This window comes from Maylandia zebra, linkage group LG20 (assembly GCF_041146795.1).
Source record: "Maylandia zebra isolate NMK-2024a linkage group LG20, Mzebra_GT3a, whole genome shotgun sequence".
Taxonomy (NCBI): Eukaryota; Metazoa; Chordata; class Actinopteri; order Cichliformes; family Cichlidae; genus Maylandia; species Maylandia zebra.
Window position 1 is genome coordinate 24148027 of NC_135186.1, and position 21729 is coordinate 24169755.

The 21729-nt window shown below is 40.4% G+C and overlaps 1 protein-coding gene across 13 annotated transcripts in view; it reads left to right on the forward strand.

Moving 5' to 3' along the window:
* The first annotated feature begins 2561 nt into the window (after nucleotides 1-2561).
* LOC101472309 (membrane-associated guanylate kinase, WW and PDZ domain-containing protein 1) overlaps nucleotides 2562-21729 on the forward strand; it is a 98221-nt gene continuing 79053 nt past the window's right edge. For 6 of the 13 annotated variants that reach the window (XM_076877920.1, XM_024806436.2, XM_004546083.4 and 3 more), the window contains exon 1: nucleotides 2566-3381. In XM_076877920.1, the coding sequence (XP_076734035.1) occupies nucleotides 3084-3381 (298 nt within the window). In that variant the 5' untranslated portion in view covers nucleotides 2566-3083. Of the gene's footprint in view, nucleotides 3382-21729 lie in introns of all 13 variants that reach the window. The other 7 variants (XM_004546079.4, XM_076877915.1, XM_004546080.4 and 4 more) reach the window with 3 other exon arrangements.

Sequence of the window (21729 nt, forward strand, 5' to 3'; positions counted from 1 at the left end):
AGGGGTGGAAAAGTGACTATTACCTGCAGGGTAAACGTTAGCTAACCAGAAGGCAATAACAATGTAAACAAAAAACACCTGCTTAAAAGATGAACACAAATGAGGAATGGTGGGAAAGGTGGGAGTACTGTAATTACCTAACGTTACATTATTATTTTCCATAACAATTTAGCCCCCTCCACAATATTAACTGACGTTAAAACAGTTAACTAGCTATTTATTGATTAGCAATTAGCGAATCATGTAACATTAGCTTAATGCTAAAAATTTAGGTTACTATCACATTCAGACAAATAATTTCATGTAGGCTAACGTTACCTACCTCTGTCTTTTTCTCGTTTCTCCTCCTCTTCTTTTCTCTTTTTTCTTCCCTGGCCACCTGACAGTTTTGGCCGTTTTGACATCTTGTGTTGATTTTTTGATGTGGTGACGTCCAAAAGGAACCATGATACGGGAAGGGAGGGGGCGCATCGTACGGGGAGGGGGGGCGTAATGTTGTAACAAATAATGTTTCTATTAAATAAACTTTACTTTGCATTTTAATTAACGTGGGATTATTTTTTGTATTTAGAATTAATAGTACCAACTTTTTTTTTTTTTTCAACATTTATGGCACTGGCGTGGCGCCCCCTGATGGACGGCGCCCTTAGCATTTGCCTATACGGCCTATGCCACGGGCCGGCCCTGACGTCATGTGATGTGTGACCATCACAAATGAGCCCACTTTGCAACACACAGAGGAAATGATAGTAAAACACGCAAAAACATTTATAAATCAAGTAAATTTAGATCTTAAAAGAAAAGGATTGATGCCATTTCCTGGTCATTTGAAACGAACACTTTATGAGATAAACAGGAGAGGTAAAAAGTGTCACTGTTGCCTCACCATGAAGACTCCCAGCACTCACCAGTGATGGAAAGCTGCCTTTCATGCACTGCTATCCAGGCCACTGCCCTCACAGTGGTAGAGTGCCAGTTACTGTACTTTATCTGAAGAGGCAGGAAACACAGAGAGCCTGTTTTTCCCTTGCTGTGCCATGTGTTTCTCACCTGATCCCTCCTCTTTTTTTCCAAACTGCAGAAACCACAGCATTGCTCTAGGTAATGTGAATGTAGACACTGCAGTCCATTGACTGGGACTCTGTTTAAATGTCAAAAATCACATTTTGTTTGGTCAAAGGAAGCAGAAAATGAAAAAAAAAAAACTTTCCCCCCAACAGTAAAGACAAAATTATTTGTGAGGTTAATAAAAAAAAAAGACTCATTAACTTAAATATCTTGTTTCACTTGCAAAGATTAGGCAACAAGCTTGTGAGACAGTTAAGTCTGCCTGAGTTGGTGGTGAGATCCAAACTCTCTTTGATTCTTTTGAGTGACTTCCTCTCTTTGAAGTTGACAGGAACATGGTGGAAGTTGCTCTGGTACTCTCTTGTGAATCTGTTTCAAGGATTTTCATGAAACTGCTACTTTAGGTTTTTACTTCCAAAATGCATGTTATGAATTGTTCTTGGAAATGGTGACCAAGCAGCATCCTCCACAGGTTCGCACATTCCTGCAAGCCACAGTGTTTATACCACCAACTCAACAAAAGGGTAACATTCTTAATAAGCAGCAACTGCTTGCTGTCTGGGACATAAAGTAATACATGTATCTACCTCTGAGATCATAATGAATAGTGAATGGGTCAAATGCAGAGAAAAACAAGTAATTTCCCCATGGGGATCAATAAAGTATCCATTATTATTATTATTATTATTATTATTATTATTATTATTATTATAAGTGCTGAAAATTATATATTTTGTATGTATTTTTTTAGTAGAGTAAAAAATGTAGAATAACACTGGATTTGGTTTTCTCCACTAATAATCTAGTTTAACTTTACAGATTGTGATTTATATGTTTGGTTAACACATTAAATATTACATGCTAAAACACATTAAATTCTTTACTATGTATAAAGTTTTACTGAATTGTGCTGATCATACATTTTTCCAGTTTTCTTTTCTGTGACTCGTTAATGTCAGTCTATGCCAACTATAATTGTTCTATAACATTATACTCAAGTAGTTTTTTTTCTTAAGTCAAGGCATTTACTTACCGTTTATTAATCTTTTTGTTGTTTGTTTGTGGTTTCCTGCGGCGATTTTATTTAACTATACGCGGATCTTTCGTGTTTCAGAACTCTTTAACAACTTAAGGCGACACCACTGAATGTAAAGTACAGTTTTAACTTGAGTTTGTACTGCATTGAAACACCAGTTAACAGCCAAGGTGTGACTGAATTTACCCGTTTATGGTTCATGATGTGTTACATAACTTCCGGTTTTGGACTTTGAACCAAGAGCGCTAATAAACATGCAGCTCTTTCGTGTTCAGAGAGAATCGGCCCCCACTGTGTGTTTCCTTTATTTGTGAATAAAGACAACAGGCTGGATCTCGCGGGGGATTAGACGCAGAGATCGTTGTAATCCGTTTGCGGGCCGGCAGGCGGGGAGGAGCTTAGGACCCGGTAGGTGTGGGCCGGGTAGGATTTTTCCTCGTGGAGTAGCAGCTGGACGCATGCGCCCCCCTTCCACTAGTTGTCGATCCCCAGCCCCAGGAGCAAATGAGATGAATTGTCGTGTTATACCTGCTTAAAGGCGCCGCTGGTTTGTGTGAAAAGCTCAACCTGCTCACGGGATAGGTGAACATAAACATTTTTATTCTTAGTAGAAAGTTTAAAAAGTGCCAAATAGTTAAAGGAAGGGGGCAGAATTAAACGATGAATGAGGAGAAGAGTCTTTGAATGTAAAGCTGACAATCTGAGAGCGGATTAGATCCCACTGCGAGGAATCAGAGCGTGTGCTGTTGTGAAAGATGCGGAAACAACATCAGAAGCAACAACCATCTGGATTTTGAGACACTGTGATATTTACATGCACTGGCAGGAGGATGTCTTGGCTCAGGAGAAGAGTGAAAATTCTCCAGATTGGACGCAAACACACTAAAGTTTTCTTTCTGGGACAGTTTCAGGGCTGTGAATCGGATGCTTTTTGCACCGTTCCTCGGATCTAACGGGTTTGGTTTGGACCTGAATCACCATGTCAAAAGTCATTCAGAGGAAGAACCACTGGATCACCAAAGTAAACGAGTGCGCGGTCATCCGGGACGCGTACGGGGAGCTGAATGTAGAGCTGCGCGGCGGAGCTGAGAATGGAGAGTTTCCATACATCGGGCAAGTTAAAGAGGATGCTGTGCTTTATCAGGACGGCAAACTTAGCGAAGGAGAACTGCTCTTGGAAGTCGAGGGGCTGTCTGTGTCTGGATTACCTCTGTATGACATTTTTACTGTGATCAGTTGCTGCAAAGGTCCCGTAAGATTGAAAACTGTGCGCCAAGGTAAGTCAGCCATTTAAAAAAAGTGATGCATGTTTGCATACATGCATGCACGCGCGTGCGTATGACAGGTGTGTGGGAGAGTGACTAATATACACATACAAAGCAGCTGATGAAAGCCAGTGGTGGCTGTTGTACAGCTGTGGTGCAAAAAGCTCATATACAGTAACAAAATGGGGATGTGAGTGAATTAGGGCAGAGGAGAGCTGCTGATGCTGCTGCTGCTTCTGCTGCTCATCCCTCCTCAGCAGCCTGGAGTCTTCACTGGATTTGACATGAAGCTGCCCTGACAGTCATCCTGCCCCCATTTGTCTAATATTGCTAAAGCCACTCTGGGTCAGACTTGGAGCGTCACAGATTAGACCACCTATAATACTCCAACACTTTAAAATGTTCCTGTTTCTAGGGCTGCCACTAATTCTAAATCTTGTCTCTTTATTTGTTTATTTATTTTAGATTTTCTAAGGAGTAGAACATGTGAGACAGTCCTGAGGCCTCAAAGTTAAACTTGAACTTGTTTCTTTGTTTGTTATTGGATAAGGTTATTTTGGAAGCTGCAATATTCGGAACACCCCCCCACCCCCCACCCCCCAAAACTATTTATAAATCAGATTTTATTGTGATATTTTTATTCCGAGCGTCTCTTTCCAAACATTCACTGTTTAACAAAGCTTGCAGTGCCTCCTCTCTGGGGAAATCATTAACTGTGTTATATAACTGTGGGTAGTGTCAGTGTAGCATCTTTGTACTGTATGTCCATTAGTGGCTCCACAGTGAATGTTTCACCTCTGAAACTGAAGTCTCGACCTCAGGGACAAGAGCTCAGCACTAATGCCGCTCTGTGTTTGCAGAACTGGCATTTGTTTGACACATAATCAGAGCATGTTTGCATCATGGGACATTTTTAATATCCACAGTGATCCAATAGTTTTCTAATTATTCTTAACTCCTATGGAAACACTCAACGCATAGACATAAAGGATATCTTGGCCCATCTGTCATTAGTTTCTTGCATTAGTCAGCAGATTCTCCTTGTCTCTTAATTAAAGGAGGGGGATAGTCTTTGATTATCCGAGTAGCTCACAAGGCTTTCATTGTGCCTGGCAGTCCACTGGGCTCCCATGCAGAACCGGTAAGGGATAGCGATCCAAGTTGTCCCAGACCAGATGACAGGCCGTTGAGACAGATCAGATCTCTCTGCTTTTCATTCCAGAAAGCTGTGGGTCGTATTACACGAGACCACATCACCTCGGTACTGTAGGTGGAAACACAATCAGCATGTGCAAGTAGACGGTGCCCACAGGTGTGTCGCTCCCTCAGAGGAATGCACAAAAAAAAACACCTAAATAAACCTGAGCATTCCTGCAGAGAGTGTGGAATATTAAACTTGTGAGATCTTGATGCCTGACGCTTTAAAAAAAAAGCTGTAGAATACTCAGCAAATAACATGTTAAAAAACCTGTTCAATAGAGGTCAGAAAGATTTTTAAAAAGGGTGATTTGTTTTGGTTTTCTTTAGTTAGTTTGTTTTTTACTTACTTTATTTACCCAGAACAAAGTGGTAAAAAAAAAAATTTTTTAAAAAGGAAAATAAGATAGTTATCATATGTGTCTAATGACTATTGACAGTAAATAACTGTAAACTTTATCTTTGGATTGATAATTCTTTTTATGGTTATAAGGCAGAGAGGGTGTGCCCAGTAAATGTAAATTGTGGCTTATAAGTACAACAGGCTTCAAAGTAACCAAACTGCAAAGCGTCTAGTATCACAGCTACAGCTGCTAACTCTGCCAGATCACAATAACTTTACTCCTTTGGTATTTACAACAACTGTATCCATCTGCCTCTTTCACCTCATGTTGAATGTTTGCTCCGCACCTCTCCCCTCTGAAAACCTCCAGCTCATTCAACCCGAAATAAAAACAAAGTAAACCATAAAGGAAAACACTCCGAGGCAATTGGCCCATACTTTCCTTGTTAGCCCTTCCAGAGGGCTGTGGTTACTTCAGATGTTTTAACAACAGTGATACTTACAAAGGTCAGGCGAATAAAATAGTTTTCTGATGTGGCATAACTTTCAGGTTAAAGTCCAAAGAAGGAGTTCTTTGAGACATCTTATGACTGTGACCTACTTACGCAGCTCTTCTCTGTTATCATCGGTTGAATCCAGCTCAGTGATGAAAGGTTTTGTTGTCACTGTGTTTTGAGCTTGAATGGCTGCTACCTTGGCCAGGTCTCCCTTGTAAAGGAGATTTGCTCTCAATGGGACTTCCTGGTTAAATAGAGGCAATTATAATAGCCTGACATCTTTTAGTGTCTGTAAAAACGCAATAGTTCTATATCAGGTCATTTAGTAATACTAGACTAACAAGAGTGATAGTGAATGAAACTGTTTGGGTGTGAACAGTCTTCTCAACAGTTGAATTATTTGTCTTTTAAGAGAACCACGATGCCCTCCACAAGCCAAGAGTCTGGGGGTTTATGATCATGAGAGGGTCTGGGCCAGGTGTCAGGCTGTCTGATCTCAAGTAGCCCTTACTCCCCTTAGATCTTGTGTTGAACCTTAGCCAGACAGAGGGGAATCAGGCCAGTCTGCTAGATGCCAGGCATTCCTGGGAGGTGGAGATGAGCTCTTAATGGAACACTCTGATGACACTGGCTAGACTTTTACACATAAAATTTTAAGTTTTTTACCTTTTTAGTTAGTCCTTTAGACCTTCTCTTGCTTTCTGTCATCACCCTGCTCAGTCCTTGGATGCAGTGTGGTATAGTTATTAACAAGATTATCTGTGTAGTCCTTAAACGATTGTGATAGTAAGCATCTGTCCTTACAAACAGTCACTAACAGCTACCTGTGTGTACATTTAGTATCACCAGACTCACCAGTTAATCATAATTCCCATTTGGGAGCACACCTGGCTGCTTTGATTGAGTTTACTCATTTCTATATGCTAAACACATAATGTTTCCATTTTCATATTTTCTTCAGTGGCAATAAAACACTATTAAAGATATATGTTGTTCAGTTCTTTATTTAAATGTTCTTGTAATGAAATATGAGCCAATCCAGTGTTGCGTTATGCAAATTTTAGAAGTTGTGCACATCTAGATAAATAGCTTCAGGCACAACTTTTCTAGCTGGGTGCTTTTCAAACCATTGCAGCAGAAGTGGGCACAACCAAATGATAAAAGCCAGTCAAACATCACATGGTTGAGGACATTCACTTTATTTATTCATAACATTATATACTCAGACAGTGATGAAAACTTATTTGATATAGTTCATTCTTTTTTGGTCAGATTTCTGTTACTTCCACTCAGATTTTTGATGCTCAAAAGAAAATTGCAGTTATTCAAATGCAAACTTTAGTTTGGGTCCACACAATAGTACAGAAATAGACCCCTGTTCAAGTGCATAAGTTTGTGAGTTTCTATAAAATTCACAACTTTTTGTACTAAGGGTTAAAAGTCGCCTGATGATGGGCGTGACCACTTTGGATGATTCGTGGTTCTGCTGGATGTCACGTCAGCTATGTTGAGTCACTGGACTCGACCTCTTGACTGTGTTGTTACAACGCATTCTCTCTCCAGACTAGTTTTAAACTGATGCATAGTCAGGAACCCTTTCTCACCATGGTTAAGTTACCTCCTTTCAACACGGGGAAGAAGAATAACCTACAAGTCAACATCGAGAGGCGATCATATGACCTTCAAACAGAAGATAAGAATTTGACTCCTTGCTGGGACAGTTTTCTTTAGTCACTTACTTACATTTTTGACTATACCTTTGCCGATCTAAACCTAACCTACCTTGTCAGATTTAGTCTTCACTATGTTAAACAAACACTGCATTAAAACTCCCATTTGCAACAAGCTTTTCTGACATTGACCGATTATGACGGTCCCAAAAAAAGCATTTTTGCTGTTTTTGCCGTTTCTATTTCAGATGTTGAGGGACAACCATTGACCTTTACTGGACCTCATACTGAGGCGCATGCTGATAAATGTCAGTAAAGTAGTACAGCGTGAAGCCTATGGGTCCTGCCTTTTGTATGTGATGATTTCAGAGCGGTTGGTGCCATTTGATGTGTTGTTGATGGTCCTCACATAGACAGACCAATAGTGTGTTTCTAGGTTTACCTGGTACAATAAGTGTAATATTCTATTTATAATTAATTAATAAGCAAATGTATGTGTCTGTGCAGTCCATACAGTTTATGGATTCAACTTACCTCACTAGTATTAGCTTATGATGGATCAACCCGCCTCTTATCCAAATAATTACTTCTAGCTCTAAAAATGAAGACTGGCTTCAAAACTGTATTCACAAATAAATGTGTGATATGGCTGCATCCATCTGTTATAAATAGATTATATGGGGAAACAAATAGAAAGTATACTTAGCAAAACTGGATTTAATTGTAGCTTGCCTTTAAATTCTATGTTTAAAACTGACTGGGATTTAAAGGTTACACTATCTTTTATGTGTGGTTAAAAAGGCTTACAGGCATCATGACAGTGTTTGCAGACGCAGAGCTCTTCCCTTACAGGCTTATTCCAGAATGCAAGTTCCTTGCATTTTTTAAGGACGAAGACTTTGTCAGTCTTGATTAAAAGCAACCGACTGCATGTAAGTATATCCTTGAAAGGCTTGTCAGGGGCTCTGTTCCTTCTGCTTTTTCCTTTCCTTTCCTTAATCGCCTTCTCTTTAAGAGCTCTGTTTTAGACAGCTGTTTTAGACAGCAGTGAGGCCTCTAAGATGTTTTGTGTGTTCCTGTCTTTTCACACTTATGCTTTTTGTGTGTGCACAGAATAAGATTTTGACATTATAAGAAATGTTACTGTGGATGTCTTCAAAATAAGTGTAAATATAGCCGTACTTTCTTGTGACTCATGCTGTATGCTTTTTTATGGTTTATATGCTGCAGTTTTACTTGATGAATGTTAATAAAGGCAGCGCACCAGTGAAGGAACTATACAAGGAGCACATAAGCAGCTTGTGTCATTCAAGCTTGAACAAATGGCTGTGCAATTCACAGACTTTGCCTCAGGTGTCGTAACAATGAGGTTAGGATGGAGTGCAGGCCAGAAGGGTTACAAGAAAAAACCAGTGCTGTGCATGTGATGCTCTCTCAGGCAAAGACTTTCATTCTTTGTACTCTTTAGCCTTGCAAAAGTGGCTTGTCGGGTGTACATTATTTTTGCATATATCAAACCATACAAAACCTGACATACAGTGTCAGATGTATAATTCGTGCTTTGCTTATTCTTTGCTTGTGTTTTGATATTTAACTTTACAGAAGGCAATTTACTGATGTTAGTGTTATATTTTGGCATGAGGAGTAATACTTATCGCACTATCAATGAATCAACCAGATATTTTCTTAAAAGATCATTTAATGTATTTTAAGCTGAACTGCTGTCAGTATATTAAAGTATGGCCATGTTGTTTCACTTCATAAGTCTCAGGACCATATCAGTAAATTTTTTGTGTTTGAAGGTGAACCTTCTCAGTGGTAAAATGTAAACTAGTGTCTGAGTATCAGTTATTTTGACAGTCCTGCTTGGTAAGCTCGCATGGTACATTTTGAGCATGCAAAATTTATCAGCATCAAGAATTATATGTTAATGACTTTCCAAGTTTGAGGGGAATACTATTCAGCTAATCATTAGCAACAATTATGTAGTGTGAATGAAGGTTATGCTTTGAAAATTGAAAAGTGCTTGTAAAATGACAAATATGACCTTGAGTGTAATTTGAGTGAAGATCCATTCGGTGATTTCTGTGATCACTGAATTTATTTTCAGTGCTTGGAATAACAGGAGCTTTTTGACATCTACAACCAGCTTTCATAAGAAAATGCTGTGTAGAAAAAAACATATCCAAGTGTATGGTTGATAAAGTGACAGCTTTTCAGACTGCAGTTCTCATCATAAAAAATGTGCTTCATTTGTTTCCAATGACCTCAGCTTGAAAGGAATGCCGTGGTGATAAAGAAGGGTAAATTCATGTCATTAGGTTCATGAAGAGATACTCCTCCACAGCAAAGCTGTAACAAGCATGAAGAGCCTTCTGGGTGTAAAAAGTGCTCACTGATTTACTCTTGCTTATCATTGCACACAGAAAAAGCATTGCGGGCAGTGTGTTACTGTATGTAGATTTGCAAAATGCATTCAGCTAAATGTCTAACAAAAAAAAAAAAAAAAAAAAAATACTCATCACTTTCCTGTTTCTTCAAACAGCAACTTCAAAGACTGAGAAATGAAGCCAATAAAATAAATAAATTAAATGGCCGATTGAGGTTGGCTATAAAAAGTAGTCAGATGTAGTACCACATGTTAGGTTGGTTAACTCCAAAGAAGAAATCGGCAACTTTGAGGATTTTTAATTTATCCATCTGATCAAAAAAAGTTTAAAGAAAAATGGTTTGCAGTGTGAACAAATGCACAAAGAGCAAACGTCTCCAGTGTTGGTCATTTTATTTTATTTGCTGCTTAGAACTGATTAGCAGACAATACATCCACAGATCATGAACCAAGCACACTGGCTGATAGCTTAACAATTCATTTTCTCAAAAATGTGGTCTTTTCAGACCTCAGAAAACAAGATGGTGAACTTGAAGCTTCAACATGGAAATTCTCTGCACCAGTGTGTTACTCCACGATCTCTAAGCAAATCTTTTACAGGCTTTTTAGTCACAATTATGAGAAAAAAAATATAAATAAAAAAGAGACAAATTTCAGCCCAAACTAAAAGGAAAAATGTTTTTTGTTGCAGAAAAGTTTACATATAATGTCTTAGTAGTTTTGAGACAAGAAAAAATGAAACCCAGTCGTAAAATAAAGAACACGAATGATAACACCAGGGTGAACATGTCACAGTACGGCTGTGTGCAGGCAAAAGTAGGACCCAAACGCAAACTCAGAGACAAAAGGTAAACTCAAAAAACACAGCTTTATTGCTGGCGTGGAGTGGGACACGAAAAACAATACAAACTAGAAAAATTTGCATTTCCTGCGAAAATGCTGTGTGGATGCCTTAACGCTGAAGATATCTGCTGAAAAAAGCTGAAAAAGTTGAAAAAAAAAAAAATGCCTTGCAGGATTAGAACCTGGCCCTCCTGGTCAAAGGGCAGCTATTTAGCTCACTGAGCCAAACACTTTCTCACAAAGAAACGGTGGAGAGATTGACAATTGTGCTAGCAGAATTTGGGCAAAAAAAAGGTGGTGAAAATTCTGCTGAAAAGAATTCAATCAGCAGAATTTCTGCTGAAAAGAGTTTTTTTCTGAAAACAGCAGAAAAAACTGAAAATTTTGCTGAAAAGAGCTGAATGAGCAGAAATCTGCTGAAAAGAGGTTTTTGCTGAAAAAGAGCTGAAAAAGTTTGGATTTGTGCTGAAAAGGGGTTAAAAAACCTGAAAATTTTGCTGAAAAGGGGTGAAAAAGATGAAATTTGTGTTGAAAAGAGTTTAAAAAAAGTTTAACTGTTAAGTGAAAGAAATGTTGCCATAAGCTGGATTTGAACCCAGGCCTCCCAGTCTGAGAACGGATGCTTATCTCACTGAGCTAAAACACAGCTCAGCCCATCATGCAAAATCAGTGACCACATTGATAATGTGTTCCATTCATTTCAATGGTCAAAAGTCATAACACACATCAGCAGAAATAGCAGAATTTTTTAAAGTTTAAACATAGTATTTCTGCTAAAACTTAGTATTTATACTAAATAATATTTTTTTTCCTGCCAAATCATAGCATTCGTGCTGGAACACAGAAAGTTCTGCCAAATCATACAATTTGTACTAAAACATTATTTATGATTTAGCAGAAACACTGGGACTTGGTAGAAATACTATGATTTACATGAAATACTTTGACTTAGCAGAAGTACTACAATCTAGGAAAAAAGTACTACAGCATAGCAGAAATTCTATCATTGAGCAGAATTACTAGGATTTAGAAGAAATACTAAGATTTGGCACAAACACTGATGTGGCTCAAGAACCTTTATTGTGCAGTTATACTATGATTTGGAAGAAATACTATGTTTTAGCACAAATACTATGATTTGGCTCAAATACTATAACTATCCTCGGTCAGAAGGAGAGGCTGACATCCAGGGATTAGATTACCACAGGTGGAGTTTATTGCGGTCAGATGGATGGTACAGGGAGGTATGGCATACAGTAGGAGGATGTGGAGAGGTGATATGGTGTGGTTTCTATGATTAAGAACAGGGTATGCATTACAACATGCATACAGATTAAAGATTAAGAAAACTGGCAACAAATTCCTCCACTACAAATCAGTCTGATGCCACTTTTTACAGTGTTCCCGTTTACTAAGGCACTACCCAAAAGGCGCCACAAGAGGGCACTCCAACACAAGAGATGACCTATTTACACTGATGCACTTAGTAAACAGCCCCTACTTAGCCACTACATAACACAGTGATATTACAGTATGACTGAGTAGTAATACTATAACATAACAGATTTCCTAAAAAAACTATGAAATTGCAGGAATTCTATGACTTGGCAGAGATACTACGTTTTAGCACAAATACTATAACAACGCAGAAATACTATGACTTAGTAGTAATACTATAACATAACAGTTCAATGTTCTTGCACAAATACCACAATATGGCAGAAATACTATGTTTTAGCACAAATACTGTGATTTGGTATGAATACTACGATTTGATACACATACTATATTCCGCAGATACACTATAACATAACAGATATTCTACGACTTAGTAGTAATACTATAACATAACAGAATTATTAATTGGGCACAAATACCACGATTTGGCAAAAATACTATGATTGGGTACAAATACTATGATTTGGCAATAATACTGCATTTTAACACAACTACTGAGATTTGATTGAAATACTATGATTTAGAAGAAATACTATTACTCAATACAAATACGATACTTTGGGACAAATACTATGTTTTGGTTCCAATACTATGATGTGCAACAAATACTATGATTTGGCACAAGTTCTATGATTTAGTACAAATACTATGATTTGGCAGAAATACTATGACTTAGTAGTAATACTATAAAATAACAGATTTCCTAAAAAAAACTATGAAATTGCATTAATTCTATGACTTGGCAGAGATACTACGTTTTCGCACAAATAGTATAACAACGCAGAAATACTATGACTGAGTAGTAATACTATAACATAACAGTTCAATGTTCTTGCACAAATACCACAATATGGCAGAAATACTATGTTTTAGCACAAATACTGTGATTTGGTATAAATACTACGATTTGGCACACATACTATATTCCGCAGATACTCTATAACATAACAGATATTCTACGACTTAGTGGTAATACTATAACATAACAGAATTATTAATTGGGCACAAATACCACGATTTGGCAAAAATACTATGATTGGGTACAAATACTATGAATTGGCAATAATACTGCGTTTTAACAACAACTACTGAGATTTGATTGAAATACCATGATTTAGAAGAAATACTGTGACTCCATACAAATACGATGCTTTGGCACAAATACTATGATTTGGCACAAGTACTATAATTTAGTACAAATACTATGATTGGGCAGAAGTACTATGTTTCAGTACAAATACAATGTTTTGGCAGGAATACTCTGATTTAGCAGAAATACTATATTTTAACATAAATACTGTCTTTTGGCAGAAAATCCTGCTAAAAAGGACTATTTCTGCTTTTTAGCAGAAATACTGTAATTTGGCATAAATACTATAATTTGGGATAAATACTATGATTTGGCACATATAATATATTCAGCACATATATTATAAAATAACAGAAATATTATGATTTGGCCTCAAAACCATGATTTTGCACAAATACCATGATTTTGCAAAAATACTATGAATTGGCAGAAATACTATGATTTAGCAGAAGTACTAAGATGTAGTAGAAGTACTTTGCTTTAGCAGAAATACTATGATTGAGGAGTAATACCTAAACATAGGAGAAATATTGATACACAGACACACATACACAGACAGTAAAGGGAACAGGAGCTGTGGAGAGTCTGGGCTTGGTATATGTAGGTCAGTTAAATTAGCTGCACCTGCTGTAGTCAGCCCTTACACACACAGAGACAGAGAGAGGTGTGAGTTTTCTTCAGTGTATTTCTGACATTCAGGATTCCCCTCGAACAAATGGCCATAATTTCCTAACCGTAGAGGCTAGAACGGTCATTCAGGCATCGTTTTATTCAGAAGAGATGGGGGAATCTTCAGGTCTTCATAATTCAGAGATAAAACATAAATTATTAAAGATATATGACTTGTAATACACTGTAACTGAGTAGAGGCGAAGCAAAAACTGCCTTGACTTGCTCTCAAACAACCTTTGGTAACTCTAAATCTATATGGAGCATCAAAATCATTCTTTCACCGTAAGAAACAGCAGGTTTTGGTGAACAGTCATGGAAATTTTCAGGGCTCTGTGGAAATCCATCAAAAAGATATGACGAGAGAAAAAAGTGGTTCATTTCCAGAGATTGAAATCTGATGAAATCTGAGCGAGGGACAAATTTCCTACCCTCAAACAAGTCCAACTCATTTCAGAACGGTAATAGGTGAGAAAGAAATTCTTGAATTGTGAGCGTCAGGAGTGTCTGAAGATATACGGGGACAAGCCTCATGTCTTAACTTTGCTTCGTTAAGGAGATATGACAATTTGAAAATGCCTCTCATCAGAGAAATCCAGCGGTGATTTTGAACAAACTCTCCATTGAGTTTATATGGAGAGTTTTCTGACTTTGTGTTACTCTGAGGAGATTTGCAAAATATCTATAAGTCCCACAACAATGATAGTGACATTTTCTGAAAGCCAGCAAAAATACCTACGATTTGATGTATAATTTGTGGGGCTTGAGTGGAAATTGAGCGAGTAGCAAGAAGTTGTTTGGACATGCAGAGAAAATTCAAACAGTTTCACTGTCCCCTCTGAGTTAATTGCATAGCAACCATAGCTACGCATGTATTTTCTGAAAAATCACAATTTTGCAACTGAAGACTTAAAGAGAGATAAGATGAAAACGGTAGAAGATCTGAAAAAGCTGAATCACACAGGAATAGCCCAATCATTTGAGAACGTTTTAAAGTTTGAATGGAGTTTCTAGGTGAAAGTATGAGGAAGTAGTTAAGTTTCAAAGACAAGAAAGTTTTAGCAGAATTGTGGAAGTTTCCCATTCATTTCAATGGGACAAATTAAAGGAAAAAAGTGTAATATTTTAAAAAGTATAATAGTAATAAACACCAAAAGTCATAGCCGGCATTAGCAGAAAGAGCAGAACAGTTTAGAGTTTGAACGGTGAAAATAGCACAAAAATTGTGGAAGTAGATCCACGGCGAAAAGCGTACGGAAACACCCGGAATAATAAAGAATAAAGAGAAACAGGAACTCAATAGTGTGGATGCCTATTAAGGCATCCACACAAATAGACTAAACTGGGAAAACTAAAGCACAAGGAGCCACAGGGAAAAATCACACAGCTATGATGGAGACTACGACACTGACAAAGAGAAACACAGGGCTTAAATACACAGAGGGATAACGAGGGAATGAGACACAGAAGGAGGGCACAGCTGGGAGAAATCAGGACTGGACGAGACAGAGACGCAAAACTAGAAACACTCACATGAGGCATGGACCTTCAAAGTAAAACAGGAAGTATCACACAGAGACGCGAACTAGACACAGTGGAGACAGCAACTAAGAAACAGAGACAAACCATAAGGCAGAGGTCTAAGAACCAAAATACACAGAGGGAAATACTCAGCTTTGAACACAAGAGACTAGACTAGAGGGAGTAACAAAAGACCAACCATGAGAACATAATGCACAATGCAGGGTGACAGAAAACAAGAAACTCAAACATGCAAAGACACACCATAAACAGAACAGAGGGGGCACAGAGAGACATGAAGGGCAGGGGAGACTTAACATGGGTTGAAACACAAGGGGGAACTAATAAGCAAATCAACATAGGAGGCCTAATGAGCTAAACATACTATAAACATCAAAATGAACTAAAACTCAAAACACTGGGTCCTAAGACCCAGGATCGTGACAGAGCCCCCCCTTCAAGGGCGGATTCCAGACGCCCAAAACCAGGAAAAACAAAACAAAACCAAAAACAACCCACCCAGGGCGGGCGGCGGGGGTCCAGGACGGAGGGCCAGAAACAAAGCCACAAAAACACAATGTCCATCAAAAACACAGGAGCGCAGGGAACAGTTCACAACTCCTCAGGGGGCCGACCCGGAGGGTGACGGTCCAGAAGTCCATAGTTCATTTGATCAGGGGGCCGTCCGTGCGGACGGCAACAGCGGCGACACGGAAACGGTTCAGGGGGCCGACCTCGACGGCGGTGACGTGGAAACAGGTCAGGGGGCCGGCCGTGCGGAAGGCGACGGCGTGGAAACAGGTCAGGGGGCCGGCCGTGCGGAAGGCGACGGCGTGGAAACAGGTCAGGGGGCCGGCCGTGCGGAAGGCGACGGCGTGGAAACAGTTCAGGGGGCCGGCCGTGCGGAAGGCGACGGCGGCGACTCAGGCGATGGCGATCAGGGGGCCGGCCGTGCGGAAGGCGACGGCGGCGACTCAGGCGATGGCGATCAGGGGGCCGGCCGTGCGGAAGGCGACGGCGGCGACGGCGATCCGGGGGCTGGCCGCGTGGAAGGCAGCGGCGGCGCCCAAGTGTCAGGCGTACCGGCCGAGGCTTTGAGGGCACAGGACCAGGCGACGCTGAAGCACAGGCAGAGGCTGGCCCAGGCGACGCTGAAGCACAGGCAGAGGCTGGCCCAGGCGATGACGAAGACTCGGATGCAGCCGGACCAGGCGATGACGAAGACTCGGATGCAGCCGGACCAGGCGATGACGAAGACTCGGATGAAGCAGGACCAGGCGACGACGAGGCGGTTGCAGGTGGCGGCTGGACAGGCTCCTCGGGCCCTCCAGCTGATGCGGCGTGAGGCTGAACGGGCCCCTCGGACCCTCCAGCGGAGACAGGAGGCTGAACGGGCCCCTCGGACCCTCCAGCGGAGACAGGAGGCTGAACGGGCCCCTCGGACCCTCCAGCGGACGAGGCATGAGGCTGGACGGGCTCCTCGGACCCTCCAGCGGACAAGGCATGAGGCTGGACGGGCTCCTCGGACCCTCCAGCGGAGACAGGTGGCTGAACGGGCCCCTCGGACCCTCCAGCGGAGACAGGTGGCTGAACGGGCCCCTCGGACCCTCCAGCGGACGAGGCATGAGGCTGGACGGGCTCCTCGGGCCCTCCAGCGGACGAGGCATGAGGCTGGTGTGGTTCTCCAGAACCACCAGCTGACGTGGCATGACCAGTAGGTGCAGAGACCACCGGCTGAACAGAAGGCTGAGTGGGTGACGGAACAGATGACTGAGCTGAACAATGGGGAGCTGGCTGAGCTGCACAGTGGGCTAAGGGCTGAGCTAACGGAAGCGCGGGAAAGTGTACTATGGACTGGGTGGCTAACAGCGCTAAAGACTGAAAGGCATGCAGTAGTGATGGCGGTGTGGATTGCAGACCGAATTCTCCTGAGCCCTTAGTAGAAACAGGGACGGGCGCAGGCACATGCCGGACACTAGCCACTCCCACCCGAGGAGTAGGTACGGGTGCGGAGACTGGCTGTATCCTGGCTGACCTCACCCTGGGGACCGGAACAGGCACCGGCAACGGCTGGGCAACTGCCCTTCCCACCCGAGGAGCTGGTACGGGTGCAGAAAGGGACAGAGCCTCAGCCAGCCTGGAAACCAGAGCGGGGACCAACTGGGCCTCAGCCTCCCCCACCCGAGGAACTGGTACGGGTGCAGAGGTACGCTGGGCCCGAGCTGCCCCGGGAGGAGAAACACGAGCAGGAAGAGGAGCAGGCTCAGAAAAAACAGTCTTAGAAACAGCAGGCTCAGGGTCGACAAAAACAGATCTATCAAAAATGAACCCGCCGTCCACTTCATGTTTTGCAGTCTTAGTATTAGCAGTCCTTGTTTTAATAGTTTTTGAAATCCTTGGGTTGACAGTTGTAGAGTGAGCTGACTTGGGGATGACTGAACCGGACCTGACAAAACCCGAACAGACGGAACCGGAACTGAGTGTGTTTGACCTGGTAGAGTGGTTCACAGTTTTCCCTTTAACAGCATTTACAGCCTTTGGCGAGTGCTTATTGTCTAAAGCACAAGGAGCCACAGGGAAAAATCACACAGCTATGGTGGAGACTACGACACTGACAAAGAGAAACACAGGGCTTAAATACACAGAGGGATAACGAGGGAATGAGACACAGAAGGAGGGCACAGCTGGGAGAAATCAGGACTGGACGAGACAGAGACGCAAAACTAGAAACACTCACATGAGGCATGGACCTTCAAAGTAAAACAGGAAGTATCACACAGAGACGCGAACTAGACACAGTGGAGACAGCAACTAAGAAACAGAGACAAACCATAAGGCAGAGGTCTAAGAACCAAAATACACAGAGGGAAATACTCAGCTTTGAACACAAGAGACTAGACTAGAGGGAGTAACAAAAGACCAACCATGAGAACATAATGCACAATGCAGGGTGACAGAAAACAAGAAACTCAAACATGCAAAGACACACCATAAACAGAACAGAGGGGGCACAGAGAGACATGAAGGGCAGGGGAGACTTAACATGGGTTGAAACACAAGGGGGAACTAATAAGCAAATCAACATAGGAGGCCTAATGAGCTAAACATACTATAAACATCAAAATGAACTAAAACTCAAAACACTGGGTCCTAAGACCCAGGATCGTGACAGAACACATGTAAATGTGCAAGTAAATTTGGAATCAGAAAAAATAAATCAAATTTTGAATATCTATTTTTAAATTGGTTTATCTATTATTGTTACTTAGAAATGACATATTTCTTCATAATTTCAAATGGTTTATATTTCAGGACCAACTGCAGACTCTATGTTTGTGGTTTGTCCCCATTTAGAGGCCACGCCTGTGCTTCTGATAGTTTTACTTAATCTAAAACTGACATTATCTTTTTTGAGATCATTATTTCACCTTCATCTGCATACAGACATGCACATTACCAGTAATACTTGATCAGTATAGGAGTTTGAACTCAGCTGAGGTTATTTATTTCTCTCTGTGTTGCTGTCTTTTTTCTCCTTTGTTACTGTGCTGTTTTCTGGAGTACCTCTCATATGCTATTATCTATCTGAATATATATAAAATCTTATTTCACAATAACTAGTATGTGAAACCATCAAAAAACAGAGCTAAATGGCAAATACGGGCCCTTTTTGGTCATGTGGCTAAATAAGCACCTGCAAACATCAACATGTAGTGTTCAGCTACAATATTTAAATAGTGTTTTCAGTGTCAGCAATTCTTTATGATACACATAAACATCTTGGAGTGCTTAGTCATTTTTTTTGAGCTCCATGGAAGCAGAGTATGATTCGGTGTAAGGTTGAAAGGCCTTCAGGTGTAAGCAATGTATTATATACACTAAACATGATACCAGATGCACTAAATGTGTAAAAAAGCCAAATAAGCCTTGTTTGCACTGGGCATTTTGCAATTTGAATCATCACTGATAAATAGAGTGGGTGTTATAAGACCTGTTTAGATAGATTGGATTTAAATTGCTTTTTTCTTCCTGAGTACAGTTGGGTTGAAACAGGGAAGTGGTGCAGGTATTTGGTAATATGGATACGCTCTTTTAAGTAATCTATTGTTTTTGGTTTCTACAGAAACTTTTGTTCCTTGACGTTTGCCTGTAGGGCTGTGCGTCTTCTGGGAATTTCGTGAAGAAGAGCTGTCCGAAGAATATACTCAGCACACGAATGTCTTTGATTTGTCCTGCCATAGCCTGCAAACATTATAGTGCACACAAATATTCACTTTTTCAGCCTGGTGACACAAGTAGCAAAATAAGAGGTTTTTAGATTTTAAATAGTATCACAAGAAAATACTCATTTAGAGCGAAAAGCGCTGATCAACTGGTAAATAAACTATGTGCTGCACATGTGTATGAAATAGTCCCTTGTTAGGCATCACTTCATTGAGTTAAGAACGTGACTATGACTCAGCAAACTCAGCAAACGGCTCTGAAGCTGTGAGCAGGATGGATTCAGTTTCAGTGGAGGTGCTTAGATTTATGTACTGTGTGTTTTAATAAACTGGTGCAGTAGCCAGTCAGAACAACCTATTTTACATTACTGCTGAAAGGTTTTTCCTCTCAATGCTACTGACGTAGTCTATCTTTGCTCTGATTGGCTGCTTGAAAGCAGGTGATCCAGGGAAATAAACACACTGATGAAGTTTTAAGGTCTTTCCACTAGATTTTCCCTTTCAGGCAGTCCCTGCACATGCAGTGGCGCTCATACACGATCCTCTACAGTCAATCAAGCACACATCTGCATGTTCACCGCAAGAGTCTCATACACTGGATATTAATTGACATTTAAGCTTCGCTCCTCAATCATACATCTGGAGTGAATCAAGTACGATTAGAGCTCTTTTTTTATACACGTGAATCACAGTTCTACTTTTAGCAAGTTTCTTTGGTTTTGTTGTGGTTTTTCAGGCACAGTAATTACACCTTATATAAGAAACAAATTGCATATACTGTGTGAAGCATTCTAATTTTCTTCAAGCTCCTCTGTCATCAGCTAGGTTTCTATATCAGCTGGGCAGAACATCATGCTGAGATGAAAATATTTCAGTAAAGCGCTCATTTGATTGTTTGTAAAATAAGACACTGCTACAAATGTACCATTATTTTTATTATGTGAACTGAGGGAGAGGCTTTTTGTTCTGCTCCTTATCCTTTCAGTACTTCTAGTGTGTCAGTCACCAGGGACTCGGATTGCTTGTGAGTGCTTGAGAGGCTAACCCAACCTTTTAAGGTTTTTGCAGCATATAAAACAAGTTATACCATCATCTCATATCCTGGCTTTAATGTTCACATTTAATCTGAAAGGGCACATGTTCCTGTATGTAACACACATTAAGCTGTTGTTCTACAACTCATCCTCTGGCCGCCCTGCTTGTTGAAATGTAATGATTTACAGGGTTGGTGAGTTCATGCTGTAAGAGGTTAACTTGCCTTGGAAACCGATTTGGAAATTCCCTCTAATGTCTGTTTCTCTATCACAGAATCAACACCTGTTTTATTGAAACAAATTAAAACAGAAAGTTTGTGTTAATTGACACCAGTGCACAAACTTTTATTACAATGATATATCATTTCTGGGTAACATGTGAGTAATTTTGACATGAAATACTTTTCCTGGAACATCATCAGCAAGCTGAGCTTGTTAATTCTGCTTTGGTACACAGAGTCCAGGCTTTTGTTTGGCTTAGCAAACATTTGTGCTAACCTCAGTCTCTTAAAGTGACAATCAAAATTGCATTATCTTTTTTTTAATGACATTACCTTATTTGGATCATAAATAAAGACTTTGTGAGCACGCTGGCACCATGTGGATTTATTCTGGAGAATTTTCTTATTCGCTGTTGTTTTTGCATAATTTCTGAACAGCATCATTTCAAATAACACATATTTATATAAACAAAACAACTGGTTTCTATGGTTTTCTCTCAAATTTGTTGCGTTTAAATGTGCTATAGAAATAAAATTGACACAAGTAGGGCACCTTAGTGCTAAATTCATCTATGATAACGCTGAATCCAAAACATTGCAAAAAAATAATGCATATATGCATGGCATATACATATACATATTGGCATAGTAGGGACATAGTAGTGCTTATTTTTACATTCCTAGGGCTGCTAATTCGAATTAAATGTCAGCTGCAAAACTCAATTAAAAAAAAATATTTTCTCTGTAATACTGCTTTGTGTTACACAGTTGAGTTTTAATCATTATTTGAAGCTTACAGCGCACACTGGAGCACAAGACAGAAGTGTAATCATTGTTTTTAGTCACGCGGGTGTTGTGGCTTACAGGCGTGTAAACTCAAAGGAAAGGTTTCTCTTCTCGATGTTACACCTAAACCCAACCTAATACACAATGACTGGAGTCAGTAAGCAGAGCTGACTTTGATCTTGGAAGTGCAGAAGACCCAGCCTGCTTTTCCCATGATCTTGTTCCCTGACTTTTTGCCCTGTCAGACCATTGCCCTGACAGCTTTGAACAGGTGGAGAAGAAGGTTCAAACACCTTTATGAACTCTGTGCATCTGTGTGTGGGTCCCAGTGTTCACATTTTCCACTCTATTCCCAGTCATATATTTGTGACTTGTAACGGGTGGAAGGACACCTTATCTACATCAAAGCTTTGCAGGAA